At 38.7% G+C, this 20,424-nt stretch overlaps 2 protein-coding genes across 4 annotated transcripts; one reads left to right on the forward strand and one right to left on the reverse strand.

Moving 5' to 3' along the window:
* Positions 1-674: 674 nt before the first annotated feature.
* wasf3b (WASP family member 3b) lies at positions 675-12,571 on the forward strand. Of its 3 annotated transcripts, none has more exons than XM_043226843.1 (9): positions 675-814; positions 4,488-4,652; positions 7,154-7,288; positions 7,588-7,741; positions 8,378-8,495; positions 9,382-9,563; positions 9,649-9,900; positions 10,802-11,112; positions 11,956-12,571. In XM_043226843.1, the coding sequence occupies exons 2-9, from the start codon at positions 4,520-4,522 to the stop codon at positions 12,111-12,113; spliced, it is 1,443 nt and encodes a 480-aa protein (XP_043082778.1). In that variant the 5' UTR covers positions 675-814; positions 4,488-4,519; the 3' UTR covers positions 12,114-12,571. The 3 variants fall into 3 exon arrangements, with proteins under 3 accessions (XP_043082778.1, XP_043082777.1, XP_043082779.1); XM_043226842.1 differs by having other exon boundaries at positions 686-814; positions 4,484-4,652; XM_043226844.1 differs by having other exon boundaries at positions 716-778; positions 4,484-4,652.
* A 163-nt stretch (positions 12,572-12,734) lies between these two features.
* On the reverse strand, positions 12,735-20,397 carry gpr12 (G protein-coupled receptor 12). Its single transcript, XM_043226845.1, has 2 exons — positions 20,200-20,397; positions 12,735-18,680 (listed from the first exon to the last, which is right to left on the reverse strand). The coding sequence occupies exon 2, from the start codon at positions 18,666-18,668 to the stop codon at positions 17,643-17,645; it is 1,026 nt and encodes a 341-aa protein (XP_043082780.1). The 5' UTR covers positions 18,669-18,680; positions 20,200-20,397; the 3' UTR covers positions 12,735-17,642.
* Between the last annotated feature and the right edge of the window lie 27 nt (positions 20,398-20,424).

Raw genomic sequence — 20,424 nt, forward strand, 5'->3', positions numbered from 1 at the left:
ATTGGTTATAGTAAAACTAACCTCGCTTAAAATTATCATTTTTTTCCCTGTCGTGACCATCAGATCCAATTTTAGTTTAATTCAGTTGAATTACAGTAATTATATTATTACCCAGTTTAACATTTTAAAAGTAACATTTATTTGTAACTCCTTCTGAATGACATCATAATTGGACTGTGTTTAAAACCCAATGTTTAAAGTTATTAAATACATTTTATATTTATTGTAGTGTTTATTGTTCCAAGCCACATGAAACAGGGTTTTAAAATACGTTCAGACATATTGTCCCAGTTTTGGTAACATTCGATCAACATTTTCAATCAACACTTCCCCCACCACCCCCGGTTAGTGGACCATTTGCTCTCCCTCACCCTGTTTTATATCCTATTCACAGAAACTGCTAATTACCGAACCTTTGATAAAACGCTTTTTAGGGAGTGTCAGTTATATCTTTGCTTATATTTAAAAGTAGCCGTAGTTTTATATTTTATATACTTAATTATTAGTATTTTAGATGTGGTGTGTTTAAAGCACCAGAGAGAGCCCGCCCTCGCACAGCCGCCCTGTCGTTTGATGACCGGGAAATCTCTGTCAATCACTCTCAGCCTCTCATCTGATAGGCTGAGTGTGACAAATGACGGCGCGTTAAATTCCTATTCTGAAACGCTGATTGGTGCGAACACCCCAATGTGCCCCGCCCCAAGCGGATTGTTTGGAACGGTCAGATGGACCGATGGAGACACAGGATGGCAATCCGGACCTCTGAAAGCTTGGACATGTGAGCGAATATAATTTTCAACAAAATTCACTTTTGGTGAGCACCAAACAGTTACTTATTTTCGCTAATGTAGTTGTTTTGTCACATTGCACTTGTTAAATTTACTGTTTATCGTGCTTTACATAATAAATGGAACGCGAGGTTTGGGTTTCTTAGGTGTCGAGTTTAATTTGATTCTTTTTATTATTATTATTATTAATGGCGAGTTATGTTGATGCAATTGTTATTATTTTGTTTTTGTTGTTTATTATTTTATATTAACCATAACGTTGCAACCGTGCACAATAACAAGCGTGCGTTGCGTGCCTTATAATAGAATATATAAGAATAATAAATGAAAAAAAAGTTTCTATATCAGATCAACATAATCGCTTACGACTGAAAGTGCTTTCAGTAAACTGTTATCAAAGAATATAACACGCAACAGAATTCGGCAACTTTACATTTTTAAGTGATTAGTAATGAACAAACCTTTGAAACTTAAAGAATTCAACCCGAAAGTGTTCAAATAATACACACACTTGGTGTTTTTAAGACGAGTCCTCGCTCGCGCACGGAAATCTCAGAGCAACTGGCTCGTGACATTCATGTGTGACGTGATCCGTGCTGAAATATTAATGTAGTCTTACGCGCAGAGATGCGCTTTCCTTCAGTTATGAATAGCTAATGCATTCCCGTCCGGCCTTTTCTGCGTTTCTAGCAACGTTTAGAGAGTGAATGCGTGTCTCCCTCGTTAGTTTGGACAGGATGTGGCCTCCTGTGGTCACGGGATGGGTCTGATGGACTTCAAAGCCTGTCAGCAACACTGATGGGGCCGTAAACAGCTGTGATGCACACTAATTGTTTGTATGTTTGCGCGTTATTCCAGCGTCTGCTTCTGGTTACGCTCTCTCTTTGGCGTGATTTGGAGAGGGTAGGTCGCGTTTTGCCCGTCTGAGGTTCTGTTAATGCGTGCGGTTTGTGCAGTAGGCGCAGACTTATGGAAAAAGAGGGCCGCTGAAAAGGAGAGAGAGGCAGGAGTGCTTCTTTTATTTGAAGAAGAGAGAGGGGTGGGGTTGGTGGGGGTAACGGGTTGGGGAGGGAACACAACATGCATGGGAGAGCTCCTCTGTTGCCCTGTGAACGGAGGACTATTGTCCCGGGAACCTTTCAGAGTGGCTTCCCTGAGGTCCCCTGCCACTCGCCCTCCCCCATCCTCTCTCTCTCTCATACTTTTTCCCCCTCATTCACTCTTCTTTCTGGATCGCTTCAGTACGTTTTCTGTTCTTCCCACCCGAAACTGTTCACTTTCTCATCTAACTGTCTCACAAACTGCTTTTCATGCCACTCAGACTCACATTCCCGTCTCTTTGTCTGCTCTGTGTCCCCGGCCCCCTCCCGGCGCGGTCTTAATTCAATGCACTATGTAATTAGTGTGGGTTGTGTCCATACTGCCGTGCACTGCAGAATTACAATGCCGTGGAGAGATGGTGCGCTTAATGAACACATTACAACACTCGCAGACATGTACCTCATTAGACTACAACAACAGCAGTGTCTGAGTGCGTGCGTGAGGCCTGACGGTGCGTTTGCAGTGAAGTTACATTCTCGTTGCAGGAGGCAGTTTGTTTGTCGTTTTCACTTTTAAATGGGAAGTGAACAGGTTTGGCAGGCGGTGTGTAAGAACAATGGACTTTGTGGCCGCTTGTTACTATGGTAAATGGCAACGAGCTACACTTCTAATGCTTGTGCCGAACAATCATTGTTCAGGTGGGGTTTCTGAGTGGGTTATGTGCAGGTCTAAGTGAAATAAAGCTCCACAAACTTCTGAATTTAAATGCACATTATGTGTGTACATGAACATTTATTAAAAATTGTGGCTTTTCTATAAACGCATTTATTGGCTTTAAGATACGCGTGGCCATGTGTGGTTTATAGTGCGTAATTCTGCTAATGTTTACTTAATATTTAAGTCTATTTTGCAGAATTCTCAGCGTCACATTTACGTTTGTTACTTTTCTTAGTGCCTTTTTATTAGCATTTAACACAGTTTACCTTTTTATAAATGCATTTTATGTAATTCTTCAGATTTTCTCATTTTAATTTTTAATTGAGTTCTGTCATTCCCTGTGCTGCGTTTGTTTAATAAGTGTTTTGGCCCAGTTAATGATGCTGTTATCTGCCTTTTAGCATTTTAACACACACACACAAACAAACACACACACACACACACACACACACACACACACACACACACACACATACACATATATAATGTAACTCTCTTTCGTAATGTTGCATGTGCTTTTATTGAATGTTTTGGCTAATTTAACAATGCTTTAGCTGCCTTATAGCTTACATTTGACGATATTTACCACATTTGATGAAATCCATGCAAAATCCTTATAGAAAACATGAAAAAGCCAGCGGATTCCATCTGAGCCTGGTTTTAGGGAGTAGCCACAAGCTGCATTCATAGTTATGTTTAGATTGTACAAGCAGGATATGAGAGGAAATAAGCGGTTACATAGTAGTTATTTAAATGTTGTGATTGTGTGCAAATCAAATTGTTTTACACCCCTACTGCATCATTGTTCTGACTGTTTGGGACGACAGGAAGTTAGAGATGTGACACAGAGAGGAACAGGAAGTGGAGAGCTGGGTGTGGAGCTGGAAAACAGGAAGCAGGGAAACCGGCAGATAAGATGACCTCCTGAGATGCTGTCTTACCATCCCTTTGTTCTTGTCCCTAATCTTTGACTTTCAACCCCCCCTTAGCCAATCACACAGCAGATGGCCTCTCAGTTGGCCAATCACTATGGGGGTTATTCTTTCACAGATGGGAGCATTCTGTCATGGTGTCCAGTTGAACCAGATGACATGGCTTAGTTAGGCTACTTATGTGACGGAGGGATGAGAAACTTTGCACATGGAAAATTAATTTGTGTATCACATAGACATTAAGTAGCAAGCTATATATATATATATAGAAATAGAATAGAAAGTTCAAATTGATTTATATATATATATATATTTATATAACATATATTATTATTATATAACTCTATGATAAACTAAAATAATATTTTGTCATAGATTTTGTTGATAAAAAACTAAATGTAAGAAGAAAGGAATAATATCTGTATGTTTTCTGATGGCCGCACATCAACACACAAACCAAGCAAACCTTCAATTCAGTGGGCTAATGATTAGAAGTGAGATTGTCATCTGTTTCCTTCAGCAACTGATCAGTTTGCATCTCTCGTTGTCCTTTGATCTACAGCTGGGCAGCTCAGATGATGAACGGGATTACTTTGACGGTATCTTCTTTCCTTAATGCTTTGTAATCCTGCATCCAAGGCTGCTTGTGAAGGGAGTTACAGTCCGTGTTTCTGTTTGTGCCGGAATGGATTGAGCTTCATTTGCGCTGAACGTTAGGCGTGTGATTTCAGAGTCAGAGGTCAGCGTGGGGGTTTTTTTTTTGACCAGTGTAAGAGGGTTAACCAAAATCCGAGTAACTCAGTTCCCTTTTCTTGATCTGCAACTGTCCCAGTTTCATTCGAACGTTCACTCTCTCTCGATGTGTGGGTGTCTGTTATATAATATGAGCCTCATCCAAATACAGCTAAAAACTGAGTAAACATGATAGATGGAGCTTGCCTTCACTCCTCAGCAGGATTCTGTGCACGTGTGTGTTTAAATGCTGTGTTTGTTTTTTCTGGGCAGGTAGAGTGCGCTGTGGCTGTGTAAGGGGCAGCAGTCATGCCGCTGGTGAAGAGAAACATTGAGCCCAGGCACCTGTGCCGCGGGGTGCTACCGGAGGGCATCGGCAGCGAGCTGGAGTGTGTGATGAACAACACGCTCTCTGCCATCATACGCCAGCTCAGCAGTCTCAGTAGGTTACACAGCCACTTTCTTTCTCTAACACACTTGTGTACCTGGGTAATTAGCATTAGAAAGGACTAATCCTAGTTCAAAATTAAATTACAATTACAAGTGCATTACAGTGACTTTTTTTTTTTAATAAAGTTTATGAATGGGCAATTTTTTACTGTTTGCAGTAGTTTGCAACTGTTTTTTACAGTGGCTTCCAGCATGGCTTGTTCGGTCAAAACATGACATAATACATACAGTATTGTGGTGTCTGTAAGAATTGTAAGAAAAAGTTTATGTAGGAAGTTCTTTCATAGGCTGCATTTATGTGATCAAAAATACAGTCATAACAATAACAATGTGAACCGACTCAAATGACTTCTTTTTCTATTTCAGTATCATTTAAAATGCAGTTTAGTTTAAAATGCAGTGCATTTTTTCTGCTTAATATTTATTTTTTGTATATATAAACACACACAAATACATGTATATATTTTAGATATGTGTATTATATATGTATTCGATAGATTATACAAATATAAATAGACGTAAATATTTTCCAAATTTACACTGTGTGTATACATACACAGACTAGACACATATATTATGCAATCAAAAACGTTAATTTGATAACGCTAGTTTAAATTATTTACTAAATTCTTATTCAGTAGTCTTTTCTGTCACTTTTGATTAATTTTAGCATTCATGCTGAATAAAAATTAATAAAAATAAATGGTTTTTAAAAATCCTACTGGCCCTACAGTAAATATATATTAGAAAAGCATGAATATGTTATTTAATGTCTTTATGACATTTTTTTTATGAAGTTTTTGTTTGTTTTTTAAGCTAACATTTCAGGACATTGTGCTAGATCACTTAGTGGTCAGCTCTTTTAGCTGCATTAATGTGATAGTTTACCAAAAAATTTAAATTCTGACATCAATTACTCGATCTTTATTCCTATTCAGAACACAAATTAAGATATTTTTTATGAAATCCTCAAATTTCGGACCGTGCATAGAAAGCAATGTTTTAGTTTCATTGCTGTCTATGCAGGGTCAGAAAGCTCTAGAATTTCACAAATATCTTTATTATCTATAGAAAATATCTACAGAAAATGTAAAAGTCTGATGCCTTTATACTGTATTCATAACACTACTCTAAAATGTCCATTTCTTGTTCATTTTAGATATTCGGTTTGTTTCTCCATTCTGTGTGCACTATAATGTAGTGGTCCGGTGGAATCTCCAACTCACGATGCTGGAGAGAATCTTCTTAATAATAATTCCTCTTGACTCCGGGACCCTACGTCTGCATTACATAAGACCATTATCTTGAAAACATGTCCTAGAATGGGAAAGTCTCTCGCTGTGTATCCAGCTACCGATTTGCCCATCCATCCGTCCTCTGTTGCGCTTTCCGTCCACCTGTTCTATAACTCCCCAGCTGACCCCTGAAATCCCCTCAAGTGTCTTTACTGTGCCTCTGCTAGTGGTGTTTAGTCGATGCCTGTAGAAGGAGAGGGCCTTCAGTAGCAGCTGTGTGGATTAAATATAAATGACAGCCCATTGGACTCGAAGGCAGAGCTGTAGACGATGTGTGCGTGTGACAAAAATAGCGTGTGCATGTCTGGAAACATGCTTTTCATGTGTTGGTGGGTGTAGTACTGGAAACGAGTGTAAGTGCAGGATGTGTTGTGTGTGTGTATATATATTTGTGTGCGCACTGGGTCATAGGCCAGGAATTTGTAAGGAACAGACACATCCTTCCTGTAAACATTTTCCTGTGTGCTTTTGTTTAACACATAGTTATTAAAAGACCCAGTTAAGGTGGTAAAAATCAGGCGTATTGTTTTTTTTTTTCTTTTTAAGCATCTTTTCACCACACTAAAAAATACCCCATATTTTAAATTTGCCATTGCAATGTGTGGTATATTTATAGCTGATGGAAATACCTGTAAATTTAATGGAAAGATACTGGTAGTTTTCTGCCAGGAAATAGATTAGATTTTTTTTTTATTTTTTCATAAAAGTTTTCTCAAACAGACTAACAGAATCTAAAAATAGCTTATTTATTATTTATTTATTATTTTTGTATGTTATGTATGTGAAGCCTCAGATTTTATACATGGGGAAAATACATTTATACTAATAAAATTAAATTTGTCATTTATATAATGTAATGATTTATGTAATTGTTTATATTAAATAATAATATGTATATAAATTTACCAACATTAAGTATATATATATATATATATATATATATATATATATATATATATATATATATATATATATATATATATATATATATATATATATATATATATTTTGTGTGGAAATATTTCACTGCCAAATGCTGTCAGGTTCACCACAACAAACAATTTCGCTCCTAACAAAGATTTTGTTTAAAGTTTGTGTATTTGGTATTTGAGCTGGAAAAAATTAATAAATAAGCATTCCCTCTTTTATATCTTCATCTCTTTTCCTCACTTCACTGTATTCTCCTCTTATTTGAAAGGTAAACATGCTGAAGACATATTCGGAGAGCTCTTCAATGAGGCAAACATGTTCTATTTGCGGGCGAACTCTCTGCAGGATCGGATTGACCGGCTTGCCGTCAAGGTCACGCAGCTGGACTCAACAGTTGAAGAGGGTGAGTCTGTTTCTGGGAAACAAGGGCTCAGGGTCATACCTCAATACACGGAGACCATCGGCATCTCAGTTCATCCCAGAAACGCATCTCTGAGGTTACATAGCTCCGGAGCCAGATCAATACCACTGCATCCCTCCAAAAAATAAATAATGCACAAATTTCATGTATACCCCACATCTTTTTTACGTTTCTCTAAAGCGAGCACTTGCATCTCTTTTTTCAATTAAAAGATCAATACTGGAGTTTACTTTACATACTCTGGAGGGCAGGTGTAATCAATCTCTCTCTTTCTCCTTCAGTCTCTCTTCAGGACATAAACATGAGAAAGGCTTTTAAAAGCTCTACCATACAGGACCAGCAGGTGGTGTCCAAGAACAGCGTACCGAACCCAGTGAAGGAGATGTACAATTTGAGTGATAAACCACCTCCTCTTAATATTCTGTCACCCTACAGGTATGTGTACACACGTTTGGGTCAGATTTTGGGCCTTCAAAGATTAGACTGGTCAGAAAAAAACATTGAATCTCCCAAAATAAGAAATTGGAAGTACGTGTAGACATTTGACCAATTTACTTGAACATAGATGAATGTGCGGGAGTATTTTCTTCTGAAGTAGGAATGTAGAGCAGTCATGAATACTTAAAGCTAGCAGATGTAGTTCATGTGAGTGCTAGTTTTCAAGGTAGAGAATATGGGCCACTCATGAATACTTAAACAGATCTAATGCAGAATGTGTGGAGCGAATATTTCAAGAGACAGCGGCCGCGCTCTGACTCATCTTTTTTTTCTATCTGTGCGGCTGAATGGGGTTTACAAAGTTGTTGGCGATTTTGCATAAATGATTAATGGCCAATTAATAGCACTTTTGGAAAATCAGCCAGTCAGAAAAGATGCATAAAGATGCTTTTAAAATCCTTTTCTCATCTGAAGAGCTCCATAAAAGCAATCCAGCTCTCTGAATAGGAACGGTTACATAAATGCATCTGGAACCAAATTTTCCACACTCTGTGTTTTATTGAGATATTAATTGACAAAATTGATTTACGGTAGCTTTGAATAACAAAATCATTTCCAAATCATCTCTTTTAGAGATGATGATAAAGAAGGGCTGAAGTTCTACACTGACCCCTCGTACTTCTTTGACCTGTGGAAGGAGAAGATGTTACAGGACACAGAAGACAAGAGGAAAGAGAAGAGACGACAGAAGGTTGAACACCCGTTCTTTCTTTCTTTTTTTCCTCTCTCTTGAGTTTTAAGCCACCTACACTAACGTTTAAAAGTCAGTATTTCATTAGATACCTGATTTCAACAGATTGATAGGATTCTTAATGAAACGTCTATAACATACTTTGGTTAAAATGTCTAAATTTTTAGTGTAAAAAACACACCTTTTTTTACCCTGTCAAAAACAGCTCTGTTCACAGCGAGCCATTTTGTTGCATGTCTCCTTAAATGCTAATAAGCTCTGAGCTCTGATGGCCCCCTTTAAATAAATTAATACTTTTATTTAGTAAGGATGGATTTAAATTATTAAAAGAGACGCTAACGAAATGCATTATGTAAAATATATAAAACAAATCATGTTTTTTTTAACTTCTATTTATCAAAGAAAACATTAAGCAGCACAACTGTTTTACAGCATTAATATTAATAAAAAATATTTCTTGAGCAGCAAATAAGCGTATTAGAATTATTTCTGTGGAATCATGTCACACTCGCTGGTGAAAATTCAGCTTTGCCTTCACATTAATAAATGACATTTTTAAATGTATTTGAATAGGAAAAAGCTAAGAAAATGCAGCCTTGATTAGCATAAGAGACTTTAAAACATGTAAAACTGTTATCAGACCCACATTTACTGGTAATTTATGGTGAAATATATTTTGTCACTACACAAAAATGTACATTTAAATATTAAATTTGACCCTGCACCACAAAACCAGTTATAAGGGTCATTGTTTGGTATACCCCAGCGATTTAACACTTACGGTTATGTTCTGACTACCAGCTAGTTATGTATAGTATATAATAGTCATTGCTGAGGTGATTTGTGTTAATTAAACATCTCTCTATCACTTAATACTTTGCAACAGGAGCAGAGGCGATGTGTGGACGGCACGCTGCAGAGAGAGGTGAAGAAGGTGCGTAAAGCGAGAAACCGCAGGCAGGAATGGAACATGATGGCCTTCGATAAGGAACTGAGACCTGACCATCGACATTCCCACACTGTGCACAGAGGAGGCTCCACGGAGGGCCCCATGTCACCAGAGCACAGGTAGCACAGCTTACATGCACTTAAATACATGTTTAACTTAAATACAAGATATAACTCAGTTATATCTTACAAATAATTAATGCAGGTCTCACGGAGATCATGCAGATCATGGTTATCTCTCCATGGCCAATCACGCTGGCCATGCGCACACTTACTCGGGGCCTCCTCCCAGTATGGCCCTGTCAGCTCATAGCCACATGAGCATGGATCAGGATTACCGGGGAGGGCCTATGGCTTATCGTTCTGGCACCCTGGGTCGTCCGCACCAGGCTCCGCCCCCTCCACCAGCATCAAACTCTGTTAACGGCTCTGTGACCCTCCCACCTGTCGACTACAGGTTTGTCATTTTGATTTAGATTAATATATTAGTGTTCGAGCATAAACATGTTCAAGCAAATTTTGTAATGTCTATCAGTTTTGTTTAGGGATTTACAAACATGATTGTTGGGTCGCACTTATTGGACTTCAGTTGAAAATCAGTTTTTATACCAGGGGGTCTTTGGAAAAATTGAGCAAAATTTTTTTTTTAATGTTTTTAGGGTTGTCAAAATTCTTTATTTATTTTTAAAAATTTGGTAATATAACTGTTATACTATATTAATTTCTGATGACTTCAGAAATTATTAGATTTAATTTTTCAAGATTAATCTGTATTATTTTGAATTCAGTAATATTTTACTAAATATAATATTTAATGTAAATATTTAAATGTTTGATTTTCTAAACAATATTCTAAAAAATTAAAACAATTCTAGAAATCACTTTATACTATAATTATATGATCAAAATAGGAAATTATAGTTTTTATCTATATTTTTGAATGTATTTTTTCGTTTGAATTTTAGTTAAAGATGGACTCATTGTATTTTTGGCTATTTAGAGTAGCTTTTGTTTTTGTTATATTATCATTTCACTTGAATTTTAGGTAACTATAGAAGTCAACATTTGAAGTGGATCAGACATTTTGCATTTTGGTTTTAGGATAATTTGATGAAAGTTTTTGATCCACTTTAAATCTTTGACTAGTGTAAAATAATCCTGCCTTGGCATCAGAAAGTTTGAAAACCCCAGCTGTATATTGTACACATGCAAATTCTGCCACCTAATGGTCAACATGTTTGTGACACGCGTTCCTGAATTGACTATGCAGATTTACCTTTTACATTTGAATTTATATAGCATCAATTTATGTTGAATGACATGCAAAGCATGATTTAATTTACTTCTTCTCTTGACAGTGTTGATTACATGAATTCTGGGCCACCGCCTCCACCACCAGCTGTTATTCCGTCAGCACAAACTGCTTTTGCTATGCCACCCATGGGACCGATCCCGCCTCCAGGCCATCTAGGACCAATGGGAGCAGTAGCTGGCTATGCCCCATCCGTTCCACCTACCTCTGGACCAATGGCTGCCCCTCCTCCACCAGTAGCCCCACCCCCTCCCCCCAGTGCAGCCCAATCCATCACTCCCAAACGGCCCTCTGTGCCTAATGAGGTCCAACCCACAAATGATGCTCGCAGTGACCTGCTCGCAGCTATAAGAATGGGTACGTTAATGTGGTTATGTTCATTTTCAAATAAACTCTTCGTATATACATGTTTATTTAGATATAAATGTATATGGTACACACATACATTATGTAAACACAAACATTTATTTTGGATGCGATTAATCGCAATTAATCAAAAATACAGTAAAAATAGTAAAATTGTGAAATAATATTCTTATTATTTAAAATAGTTTAGTGTCTCAATTCTTCACAAATCATTAAAATATGCTGGTGTTCAAGAAACATTTCTTATTATCAATGTTGAAAAGTTTTTTGCATTTTTTTTTGCTTTTTATAGAAATTGTGATACATTTTTTGGAATTTGTTTGATTTGTAGAAATTATTCAATTATTATTATAATTTATTTAAAATAGTAATATTTTGTGACATTATTAATGTCTTTACTATTCTTTTACTTCAAGTCAGTTAAATGCTTCCTTGCTAAAAGAATTTCTTTTAAAAATGAAACTGACCCTGAACTTTTGAATAATTTTAAAATGTTTTCTATAAATTGTTGCATTGCACAATGCATCATATCGTGAAAAAAGATGCATGAATCAAATTTAAAACGCATCCTTTTCTAATTATATCCCAGCATGTGGGCAGAAATAAATCATATAGAACAGTTAAATCAGTCCCTGTAACATCTCCTACACAACTACAGTATCTCACAGGAGATGGATCACGTGAGCTCCACTGACTTCACACATTTGCATTAAGTTAAACTTCCATAAGCTTTGTTGAACTGCCGGAGACGCCCGCATTGCTTCGCATACCCCCGCTATCTTTCATTGAAAATGAATGAGTTGATAAATGTGTTTATATTTGTTTGTACTGCAGGCATCCAGCTGAAAAAAGTTCAAGAGCAGCAGGAACAGCAGGCGAAACGCGAGCCGGTGGGCAATGACGTCGCGACTATCTTGTCTCGCCGTATCGCTGTGGAATACAGTGACTCTGAAGATGAATCTGAGCTTGAGGACAATGACTGGTCTGACTAAAACAATACTAATGCACAGAACTCATACTTACTCTCTAATTCACCTGTGAACGTTAACATCGCATTTACCATACACACAATGATCTTGTACTGTATGCATTGTAATAAAGGCACAATAGGCCATCTGTATTATGAAGTACTAAAATAGTCAGTCTTTTCCCTGAACTACCACGTATGAAGCTTTTTCAATTTTTTTTTTCTAATGCTTTTTAATGCAACACTTGTTAATAAATGATATGGACATACTGTATGTAGTGAATAGCAACTCGAACTACAGGTAAATAAGCATGTTGAGGTCAGAAGTTTCTGCATGAAAGTTTCTATGTATGTTGAGAAACACTGCGGTCAGTAAATATATTTGTGTGAACTGATTGGAGGAATTTAATTAAACAACCAGAAATGTGTCTGGTTTCTGCGTGCGTCAGTTGCGACAATAAAAATCAGACGAATTACATTAAACCGTTCTCCGAGTGTCTTCGTCATGGAATCAGGACAGTTTTGATTCCGAGACTCGTGTCTCTATGGAAACAGTACAGCTGAGACTGGGAATCGCCATGGCAACAGTGGATTTGAGGCAGTCGGCCAATTGATGTGCGAGTGTGAATAAACCCAGGCGAGGATATTTTTAATGCACAGCACATTCTTTTTAATACAAAATTAACAAGATCTCTCAGTTCATTAAACTAACCGAAGCAATAAAAGTATACAACCAACACCTTGGAAAAATATACAACACGTTAACACAATGTCTTACAATGTTAATTAGTGCATGTTGATTATAATTCTTAGAATATTGTTTTGCAGATAAGTAATTTGTTGTGCCTTTTCTCATCAAAAAAATAAAGTGCATTTCACAGTTAAAACTACGCATACGTGTACACAAGATGCTGAAACCGATGCACCCGACTGCCCCTCGGATTGTTCAAGATTTCGATTCTAGATACTAAATAAAGTACAGAACAAGCCTGAATTTTAGTGTTAATGTGTAAAGTTTCCTCACAAGACATCAATCCAGATATGATTTTCTTTTCTACTCCTCAAATAAACCAGAATCGGAGGCAGACTCCCATCCGAGTGCTTTTTCACCCTTCAGTTTGACATTTTCAAGCTCTTACATTGGATTACAGAGCACAATCATCTACAGTTGGATACAAGACTATTTAAATCAAAGATTCAATCGGCAAACGTCCATCTGCATGTGGAAAATCCATCAGAGACCAGGCACAAAGCATGATAACATCATTTTACAAAGCTCTTTTCAAAAACAGAAGGAGATATGATGTTTTAGGCAGAGGCCTAACCCTCAAAAGCCACAGCAATAATCCCTTGGTCATTTCTGACCAAACGGCTGTGCATCAAGCATTAACCCTCTCAATCAGCTGTAGACAAGCATGCCCAGGCAATAGGAGACATTGGAATGTGGCTCAAGGTTAACTGTTTCAGAATAGAGCATTGCAGAATGACGTATTTTTGTAGGCCTTCACCGGAAATAACATTTTTAGTTCAGTGATTTTTTCAGTGATTTTTGGGTAAATGCCTGAAATAAGGTCAGGGGTTAACACAAGCTCAACATATTTTCATGTTTGTTTTATTCTACAAAATAAAATACATCAATATAACACTTTGTGGTGTTTAAATTCTTTTACTTCATCTTGAAAAAATCCAGCTGTTAGCAAGTAGCCTAGCGAAACGGGAATTTCAGCGTACATTAAAGAAACTGTATGTATATTTGTTGTTGTTTTTGACTTTGAAAAGTCAGTTTTAGTATCGTTGTAAAAAGCCAAACATCTGTTCTAGACGAGCAAGTGTGAAATTCCGCGAAAAGAGCGACAGCTACTGGTTTTACCACAGGAGTGATATATTTACGACAGTGAATTACACTCACTTAACTGTAGGGGGCTCCAAAGTCGCAAAAAATACTCAAAGCTACATACAGTTGCTTTAAAGACCTCACGCTAAACAGGTAAAGTCGTCTATTCGTAGTTTGCTTTTAGTCTAAAACGGGTTAAAATCACTCTTACAAACTATTCAAGTCTAGTCTCTAGTCAGGGTATCCCAATATTTAATATTCTGACAGAAATGAAAACAAGGCTGTGAGGGGCTAAAGTAGGGCACTCAGTGGATTGCACTCTTGTCAACATACTGACTGTTCAGCTGATGAAATCTTTCTGGAAAAAAAAAAAAAAAACTTTAAGTGGATAAAACAGCTTTAGACATTGTGAGCTGTGAAAAATAGGTGGTCTAGTGCGTGCCATTGTAAAGACTGTATGTCTATCACTCACAGCCCTGTTTTCCGTGTTAAATTTATCAAAGAGCCTATCCATCAAACACAGAACATTTCCTCTAATATTTCCATATGTTTCCCTTTTAGTTATTTTCTGGGAAAGTTCTCTTTATCTAAAGGAAACATTTTATGTAACGTTTATATGAAGAAACCTTTCCTGGCTATAACCAACAAAAAACACCTCAACATCTGTTATGGGAACCAGAAACGTACGTTACCAGAATGTTCTGGGAACCAAAAAAATATGAACTGGCTAACCTGATTATGTTCGTATTTACGCCTAAATTCATTTGTGAAGTTCATTGTGATGATTATGATTTTTTTTTTTTGTGGGTCACAGAGCTTATTTTCTGGAAAAATGGAAACTGGAAAAATCCTATTGGTATTTGTCAGTGGAAACCAGGATGATGCTAACTTGCTAACAAGATGCTAACAAAAATACGTCATCACCACATCGCTCTATGACATCAGGTGAGAGTTGCCATCATGCCCCCTTAAAGTCGCATGCCTTATTTACAGGATCAAGACGATCGGCCATAGTAACGATAAGAATGTCTTTGTCGATACATTCAGAAAGAGACCGTACAGCGCATCAGAATACAAAATAAAATCTCAGGAATTCCAAAGAATCCAGACTGAGGGGGAAAAATAGAGACTTTCGATGAATATAGCAAAATAAGTTATTCCTCAAAGATCAGACGAGGCCCCCAACAGACCAATCATCGCCTCCATGCTAAGCCCTATTAAAACTCACGAACCTGCTCCCTACCGCTCATGTGCTGTTTCAATGGAATTGTATAGAGGTCACTCAGGCAAAAAAGGTCACGAGGGTGTGTCCGACCCGCAGGCACGATGTAAAGAGGGTGCAATGGGAAGACTGGTAGCCACTCTAGCCCATGCAGGTCTATGGGGAATATACATTATTACCCCCAACTACATCATTGTCCCTGGAGAGACGAACATATATGCATGCGTTCACACGTACACGCACACACGTGGCCATGCACCGACAGTCACGCCTTACACATCACGTTCCTCACACATTATAAACATCTCTAAAGTTCACAAAAGCAAATGCATACGGCAGAGTAGGTCAAATTGAGTGTACAGAGAGATTTCATTCAAAGTTAGATATCGTAAATGACCACAGGCAGGGCACAGTCACTTTCTGGACGACAGAACACGAGGCTGTGAGATTATGGACATGTTTACAGGGATTGGGACATCTGTCCAGTTTCTGTTTTTTTTTCTAATCCCAAATTCACTAATATCATTTGGATGATGTTGAAATAAGTACAGTTGTCAGTCGTTCTTGGAATCCACTGGGTATTTTTGTGGTGGGTTTTTCATGGATGCGTTTTTTTTCGGCTAGCTGAGGTGTTGGTTTTGCTTGGGCACGGCTGTTATTGCTGCCAGAGTATTGCTATAATTTGATGAATCGCTTGGTCCGTAGTTATTGCTCGCTGATGGATTCTGCCACAGCACTGAAATGGATAGTGGCTGGTTGGCATTTGGAGGGCGTAAGGTAAAAAGCTTCAGGGGTGAACTTCTCATAATAGTAGCATGACTCCAGCCTCAGTTGTGATGAAAGTACGAAAAGATAGATTTCATAATAACACTCTCCCTCATCTGACATTTGCCAGGTCTGAGAGGCCAGCTGTTCTCCTCATTATAATTGTGTCGGGTGGACCATTAGAAGAGACTCACCAGTTTACTAACAATCAGGTTAAATCTACGGAAGGCTCATCTGAGAGTTGAAGTGAAGCTTGGCTGGCACATCTTGCAACAGTTTCGTCATTTTAGAATATCATTTATCAAGGGTGAATCCCATGAAATCTTGTCCAGGTCATATTCCACCCTAATATCAGAAGAAAAAATGTACTTTGCATAAATTCAGTAAAGCATATCTATTAATTATAAGAAAAATGATATTATATAATTACACGGTTATATAACCAATTATCTAATCTGATTATATATGCATTATATAACATATAATTCTTAAAATATATATTTATATATCTGTCCCATTTATTGTATTGTTTTGTTTTTTACTCGGGGTTATATAAATCATTGAATCGTATTGTGATTATTTAAAATAATGTCAAAGTGAAATTCATTTTTTCTTTTGATTTTGGGATGAAAAGCTTCACTCATTGTTTCGAGCAAAATACCTCTGATTAATATATCTAAATATCATGCCCAAATCATCATTCTTTGCAAATGCAATACATTTCAATTTCAAGCAAAATGGTACGAACTACCATTGTGACAGCTATGCCATATCCAGTGGTAATTATCAGTTGAACATAATAAACGGAGCAGCACTCTATTCAGAGCGACAATGACAATGCAAATTAAAAGCAAATCAATAGAAAATACATTCGGTTCCATCCTCGATGTCGCTGCATATAAACAAACCTCTCATTCTCAGCCACTTAATGCACGTTTTGTACTCAACAGTTCTTTGAAGTGAGCCTCTATTCACATGGGGCTGTTTAAATGAACATACATACACTTTCATCCCGCGTTTATGGAAGAGAATGCAGACATGGTTTGACTTGCGTTCTAAACCAAAATAAAGGCATCGATGGGTTCGGTTATTTAGAGTGGTTCTCGTTCTGAGATTGTAGTTAGCTCTTCGTGGTTTTCTGCTTTGGAGGACATTTTACATTCGGCCACGCTTGGGTTGAGATTTAAATCAAACAGAAGAGAGAGCGCGCGCCTGCCTCTCTCTCTCTCTCTCTCTCTCTCGCTCGCACGCGCGTTCTCCAGGTCGGTATCTTCGGAGGACGCAAGGCGCGGATCACCGAGCGCCTAGTCTATTTTTAGCACACCGCGGTTACTTAACGTTCAGCGCACGTTCTTGAATGCAGCAACAGCAGGACGAGATGAATGAGCTTCAGGATCCAGTCAAGAGGACTGCCTCGTGCTGCCCCTCATCCTCCTCCTCCCTCACAGCCCGTGCAACAGGGGGGCTGTCGCTGTGGCCAAGCCAAAACTAGCACAAAAATGCAAAGGCATATATACAAGATATTTACAGCTGCCTGCCACACAGCATCCGTTTCAGCCCCCTTTTTTTTTCTTGGAAAGGGTGTGGCAGCTGGTCGGACTGGGATCAGGCAAAGATTGTGTGGCAGTGGTTGTCACATAACAATTAGGGGAAGACATAAACGGGTGACGCGCACGCCCCTTCTTGTCCCATGGATCGGGAGAATCTCCGGCCTGTGTAATTCCCGAGGCACATCAGACGTCGCTGGGGGTCCGTGCCCGGTGGGCCACGCTGGCAGGGATGCATCCGCAGCACACCAGCCACAACGCTTTCTGGATCTCTTGATTGCGGAAGGCGTAAATCACAGGGTTGATCACGGAGTTGTAGGTGGCGGGAACCAGGGTGGCATACGTGTAAAGGGGTGGGTAGGTATAATCGGCTATGAGCGAGTAAACTGTAAACGGCATCCAGCAAGCTGCAAATGTGCCCAAAATGATCGCCAGGGTGGATACGCCTTTCCGCGTCGTGACGTAGTGAGGACTCGCTGCTAAAAAGTGATGTTGTAGGGCGATTTGGTGCGCATGTCGCATGACGATTTTACAAATCTGCACGTAGAGCTGAAGCATGAGGCCGAACAGTAGAAGAAAGGAGACGGACAGAACGGCTACGTTGTTTTTTGTTAGGGGCCAAACCACGCTGCAGTTCGCCTCCTGGCCCAAGCAGTTCACGCCGGTAACCGGCAGCAAACCCAAACACAACGAAACTCCCCATAGAAGCACCAGCATGGTGTATGTGAACGCTGCTGTTCGCTCCGAGTTGTAGGTGAGGGCGTAGTATAGCGACAGGTAGCGGTCGATGGTGATAGCTAGCAGGCTAAAAACGGACGCCGAGAAGGACGCCACCACCAGACCTACGGTCAGCAGCTGCGCCGAGTCAGATCTGAGCAGGTAAGCGAAGGTGAAGTGCAGGACTAACCCTAGACCTGCCAATAAGTCGGCTAGAGCTAGGCTGCCAATCAGCAAAAACATCGGGGCGCGCAGTGCCGGGTTCTGCCAGATGACCAAAACCACCAGGGCATTCTCGCAGGCTATGAGGGTGCCGGATGAACACAGCACGATGTCCCACGGGTTCACCAATAGCTCAGCGGGCGGCCGCGCTGGCAAGACAACCGCGGGTGGGTAGGTTCCGACGGTGATGTTTTCTATGCTCCCTGCGCCGCTGCTGCCCCAGGTGGGTTCTTGAGCTAGCCAGCTGGGAGAAACTGGCACCTCTTCACTCATTCTGCCTCCCGTCTGAAATGGCACACACAGAAAAGCATAATGAGGTGTGTAGATGGTGTAAAGGAAATGAAAACAAAATAATCCACTACTTTTGTTCCCCTAACAAAAGCAATTATATATATATATATATATATATATATATATATATATATATATATATATATATATATATATATATAAAACTATATATTTTGTGCATGTGTGTATGTTTATGTGGTTTATGAGGACACAGATTTGTTCAGCGACATGGATGTGACATAGGTATTACAATGTGAAAGGTGATTTATGATACTTTTGAAAATCCCAAAACACGCAAAGTTTCCTGTGAGAGATTTTGTGTAGGACCATAGAAAATACTATGGAGAGTCCCCATAAAAAAACAACTGTTTGTTATTCCAAACCTGAATGACTGACTAACTTCTGTAGAAAACAAAAGAAGAAATTTGGAAGAATGTTGGTAAGCAAAAAAAAAAAAGAAAGAGTCAAAGAAAGAAAGAGTCAAAAAATACTAATGCCTTTGTTTGAATTTTTTTGGGGTGGGCTATCCTTTTAAATGTTACATTTATAAAACGAATAACTGGCGTTGCAAGAATTTTAATGTAAATTTAAAAAAAAAACATGATAGCATTATGGAATGGCATTTTGGTGACTATTTACATAAATGATAGTATATTTACACATAATTTCAACATAAAACAATTCTGTAGGCTACATAACTGATAACAAAAATAAACAGGTCAGGTTTGTGCAGTTAATTCAGGGGCCGCCTCTGTTCCTGTGAATTACAACTATTTTTATTTTTTTAAATATGCTATTTTTATATATTATATACAATTATTTTTAAAAACAAAAATAGAAACAAAAAGTGTTTTACTGCAAAAAAATTGTATCTATAAATATAATATTTTACTGCATGCCATAAATATTACGATAACCAATGGGGTTAATCAATAATTTAAAAAAGTTTAACATTTTTACAGTGCATGCAACGTTAATTAAACATACAAAAAAAAAAAAAAAAAAAAATCAGACCATCCATTGTAAAAGAAATGAGTAGAAAATTAGCCCTTAATAATTATCACTTGTTCTGCATTCCTCATCTCCTAAAACTAACATTGTTCTTTTGTGCAGAACAAAGAATCAAATTAAGATCAATTAAAGACACCTTTACTTATATTTAGTGGATATAGGGACCTGCTATTATTGAGATAATTTTGAATCATAGCCGACAGTACAATGGTGGAGAATCATAAAGGAAGGGAGGGCCCTGGTGAGTGCTGATATTAAATAAAGGCGGGTTCCTGTGCTTATAAAAGCGCCCCTGCATCAGCATCCTTTCATCTATTAGATATGCACTCTTAAAGCGCATCTTCTCCTCAAGCAGCTGGATACAAGCTCTCGGTCCTTTTAGCTTATAATAATGCTGAAGCTCACGCGCTGTAAAAATCAGCTATGTATTGCAAAATGCAAAGCAGACCGATTTCAAATAGACCCGGTCCCCCACTCACTCCCCATCTGGAGGCTTCCCTACCTTGTCTTTTGGAGGAGAGGCGCCCGTTTAGATGTTTTCGCGTCCTCCTCGCCTCGCCATGGTATTGAACGGCAGCGCTGTCGCAGGTGCGGCGCCGCGCGGACGGATGCGGGAGTCTGGTGCCGTGAAGCCGGATCGGAGGGTCGTCACAGCCAGCAGCGGTAGCGGCTCTTCGCCGTCTGCTCGAGCATCGCCACCGACTGCGGCTGTGCGAGGCGCGGGGAG

Source organism: Puntigrus tetrazona, chromosome 24 (assembly GCF_018831695.1).
Source record: "Puntigrus tetrazona isolate hp1 chromosome 24, ASM1883169v1, whole genome shotgun sequence".
NCBI classification, from domain to species: domain Eukaryota; kingdom Metazoa; phylum Chordata; class Actinopteri; order Cypriniformes; family Cyprinidae; genus Puntigrus; species Puntigrus tetrazona.

Excerpts from the sequence above, each read along its gene's own strand:
- wasf3b (XM_043226843.1), top strand. The coding sequence starts at position 4,520 with ATGCCGCTGGTGAAGAGAAACATTGAGCCCAGGCACCTGTGCCGCGGG. Across the intron at positions 7,742-8,377 it reads AATATTCTGTCACCCTACAG|AGATGATGATAAAGAAGGGC; the intron begins GTATGTGTACAC and ends CATCTCTTTTAG. Across the intron at positions 9,901-10,801 it reads CTCCCACCTGTCGACTACAG|TGTTGATTACATGAATTCTG; the intron begins GTTTGTCATTTT and ends TTCTCTTGACAG.
- gpr12 (XM_043226845.1), bottom strand. The coding sequence starts at position 18,668 with ATGAGTGAAGAGGTGCCAGTTTCTCCCAGCTGGCTAGCTCAAGAACCC.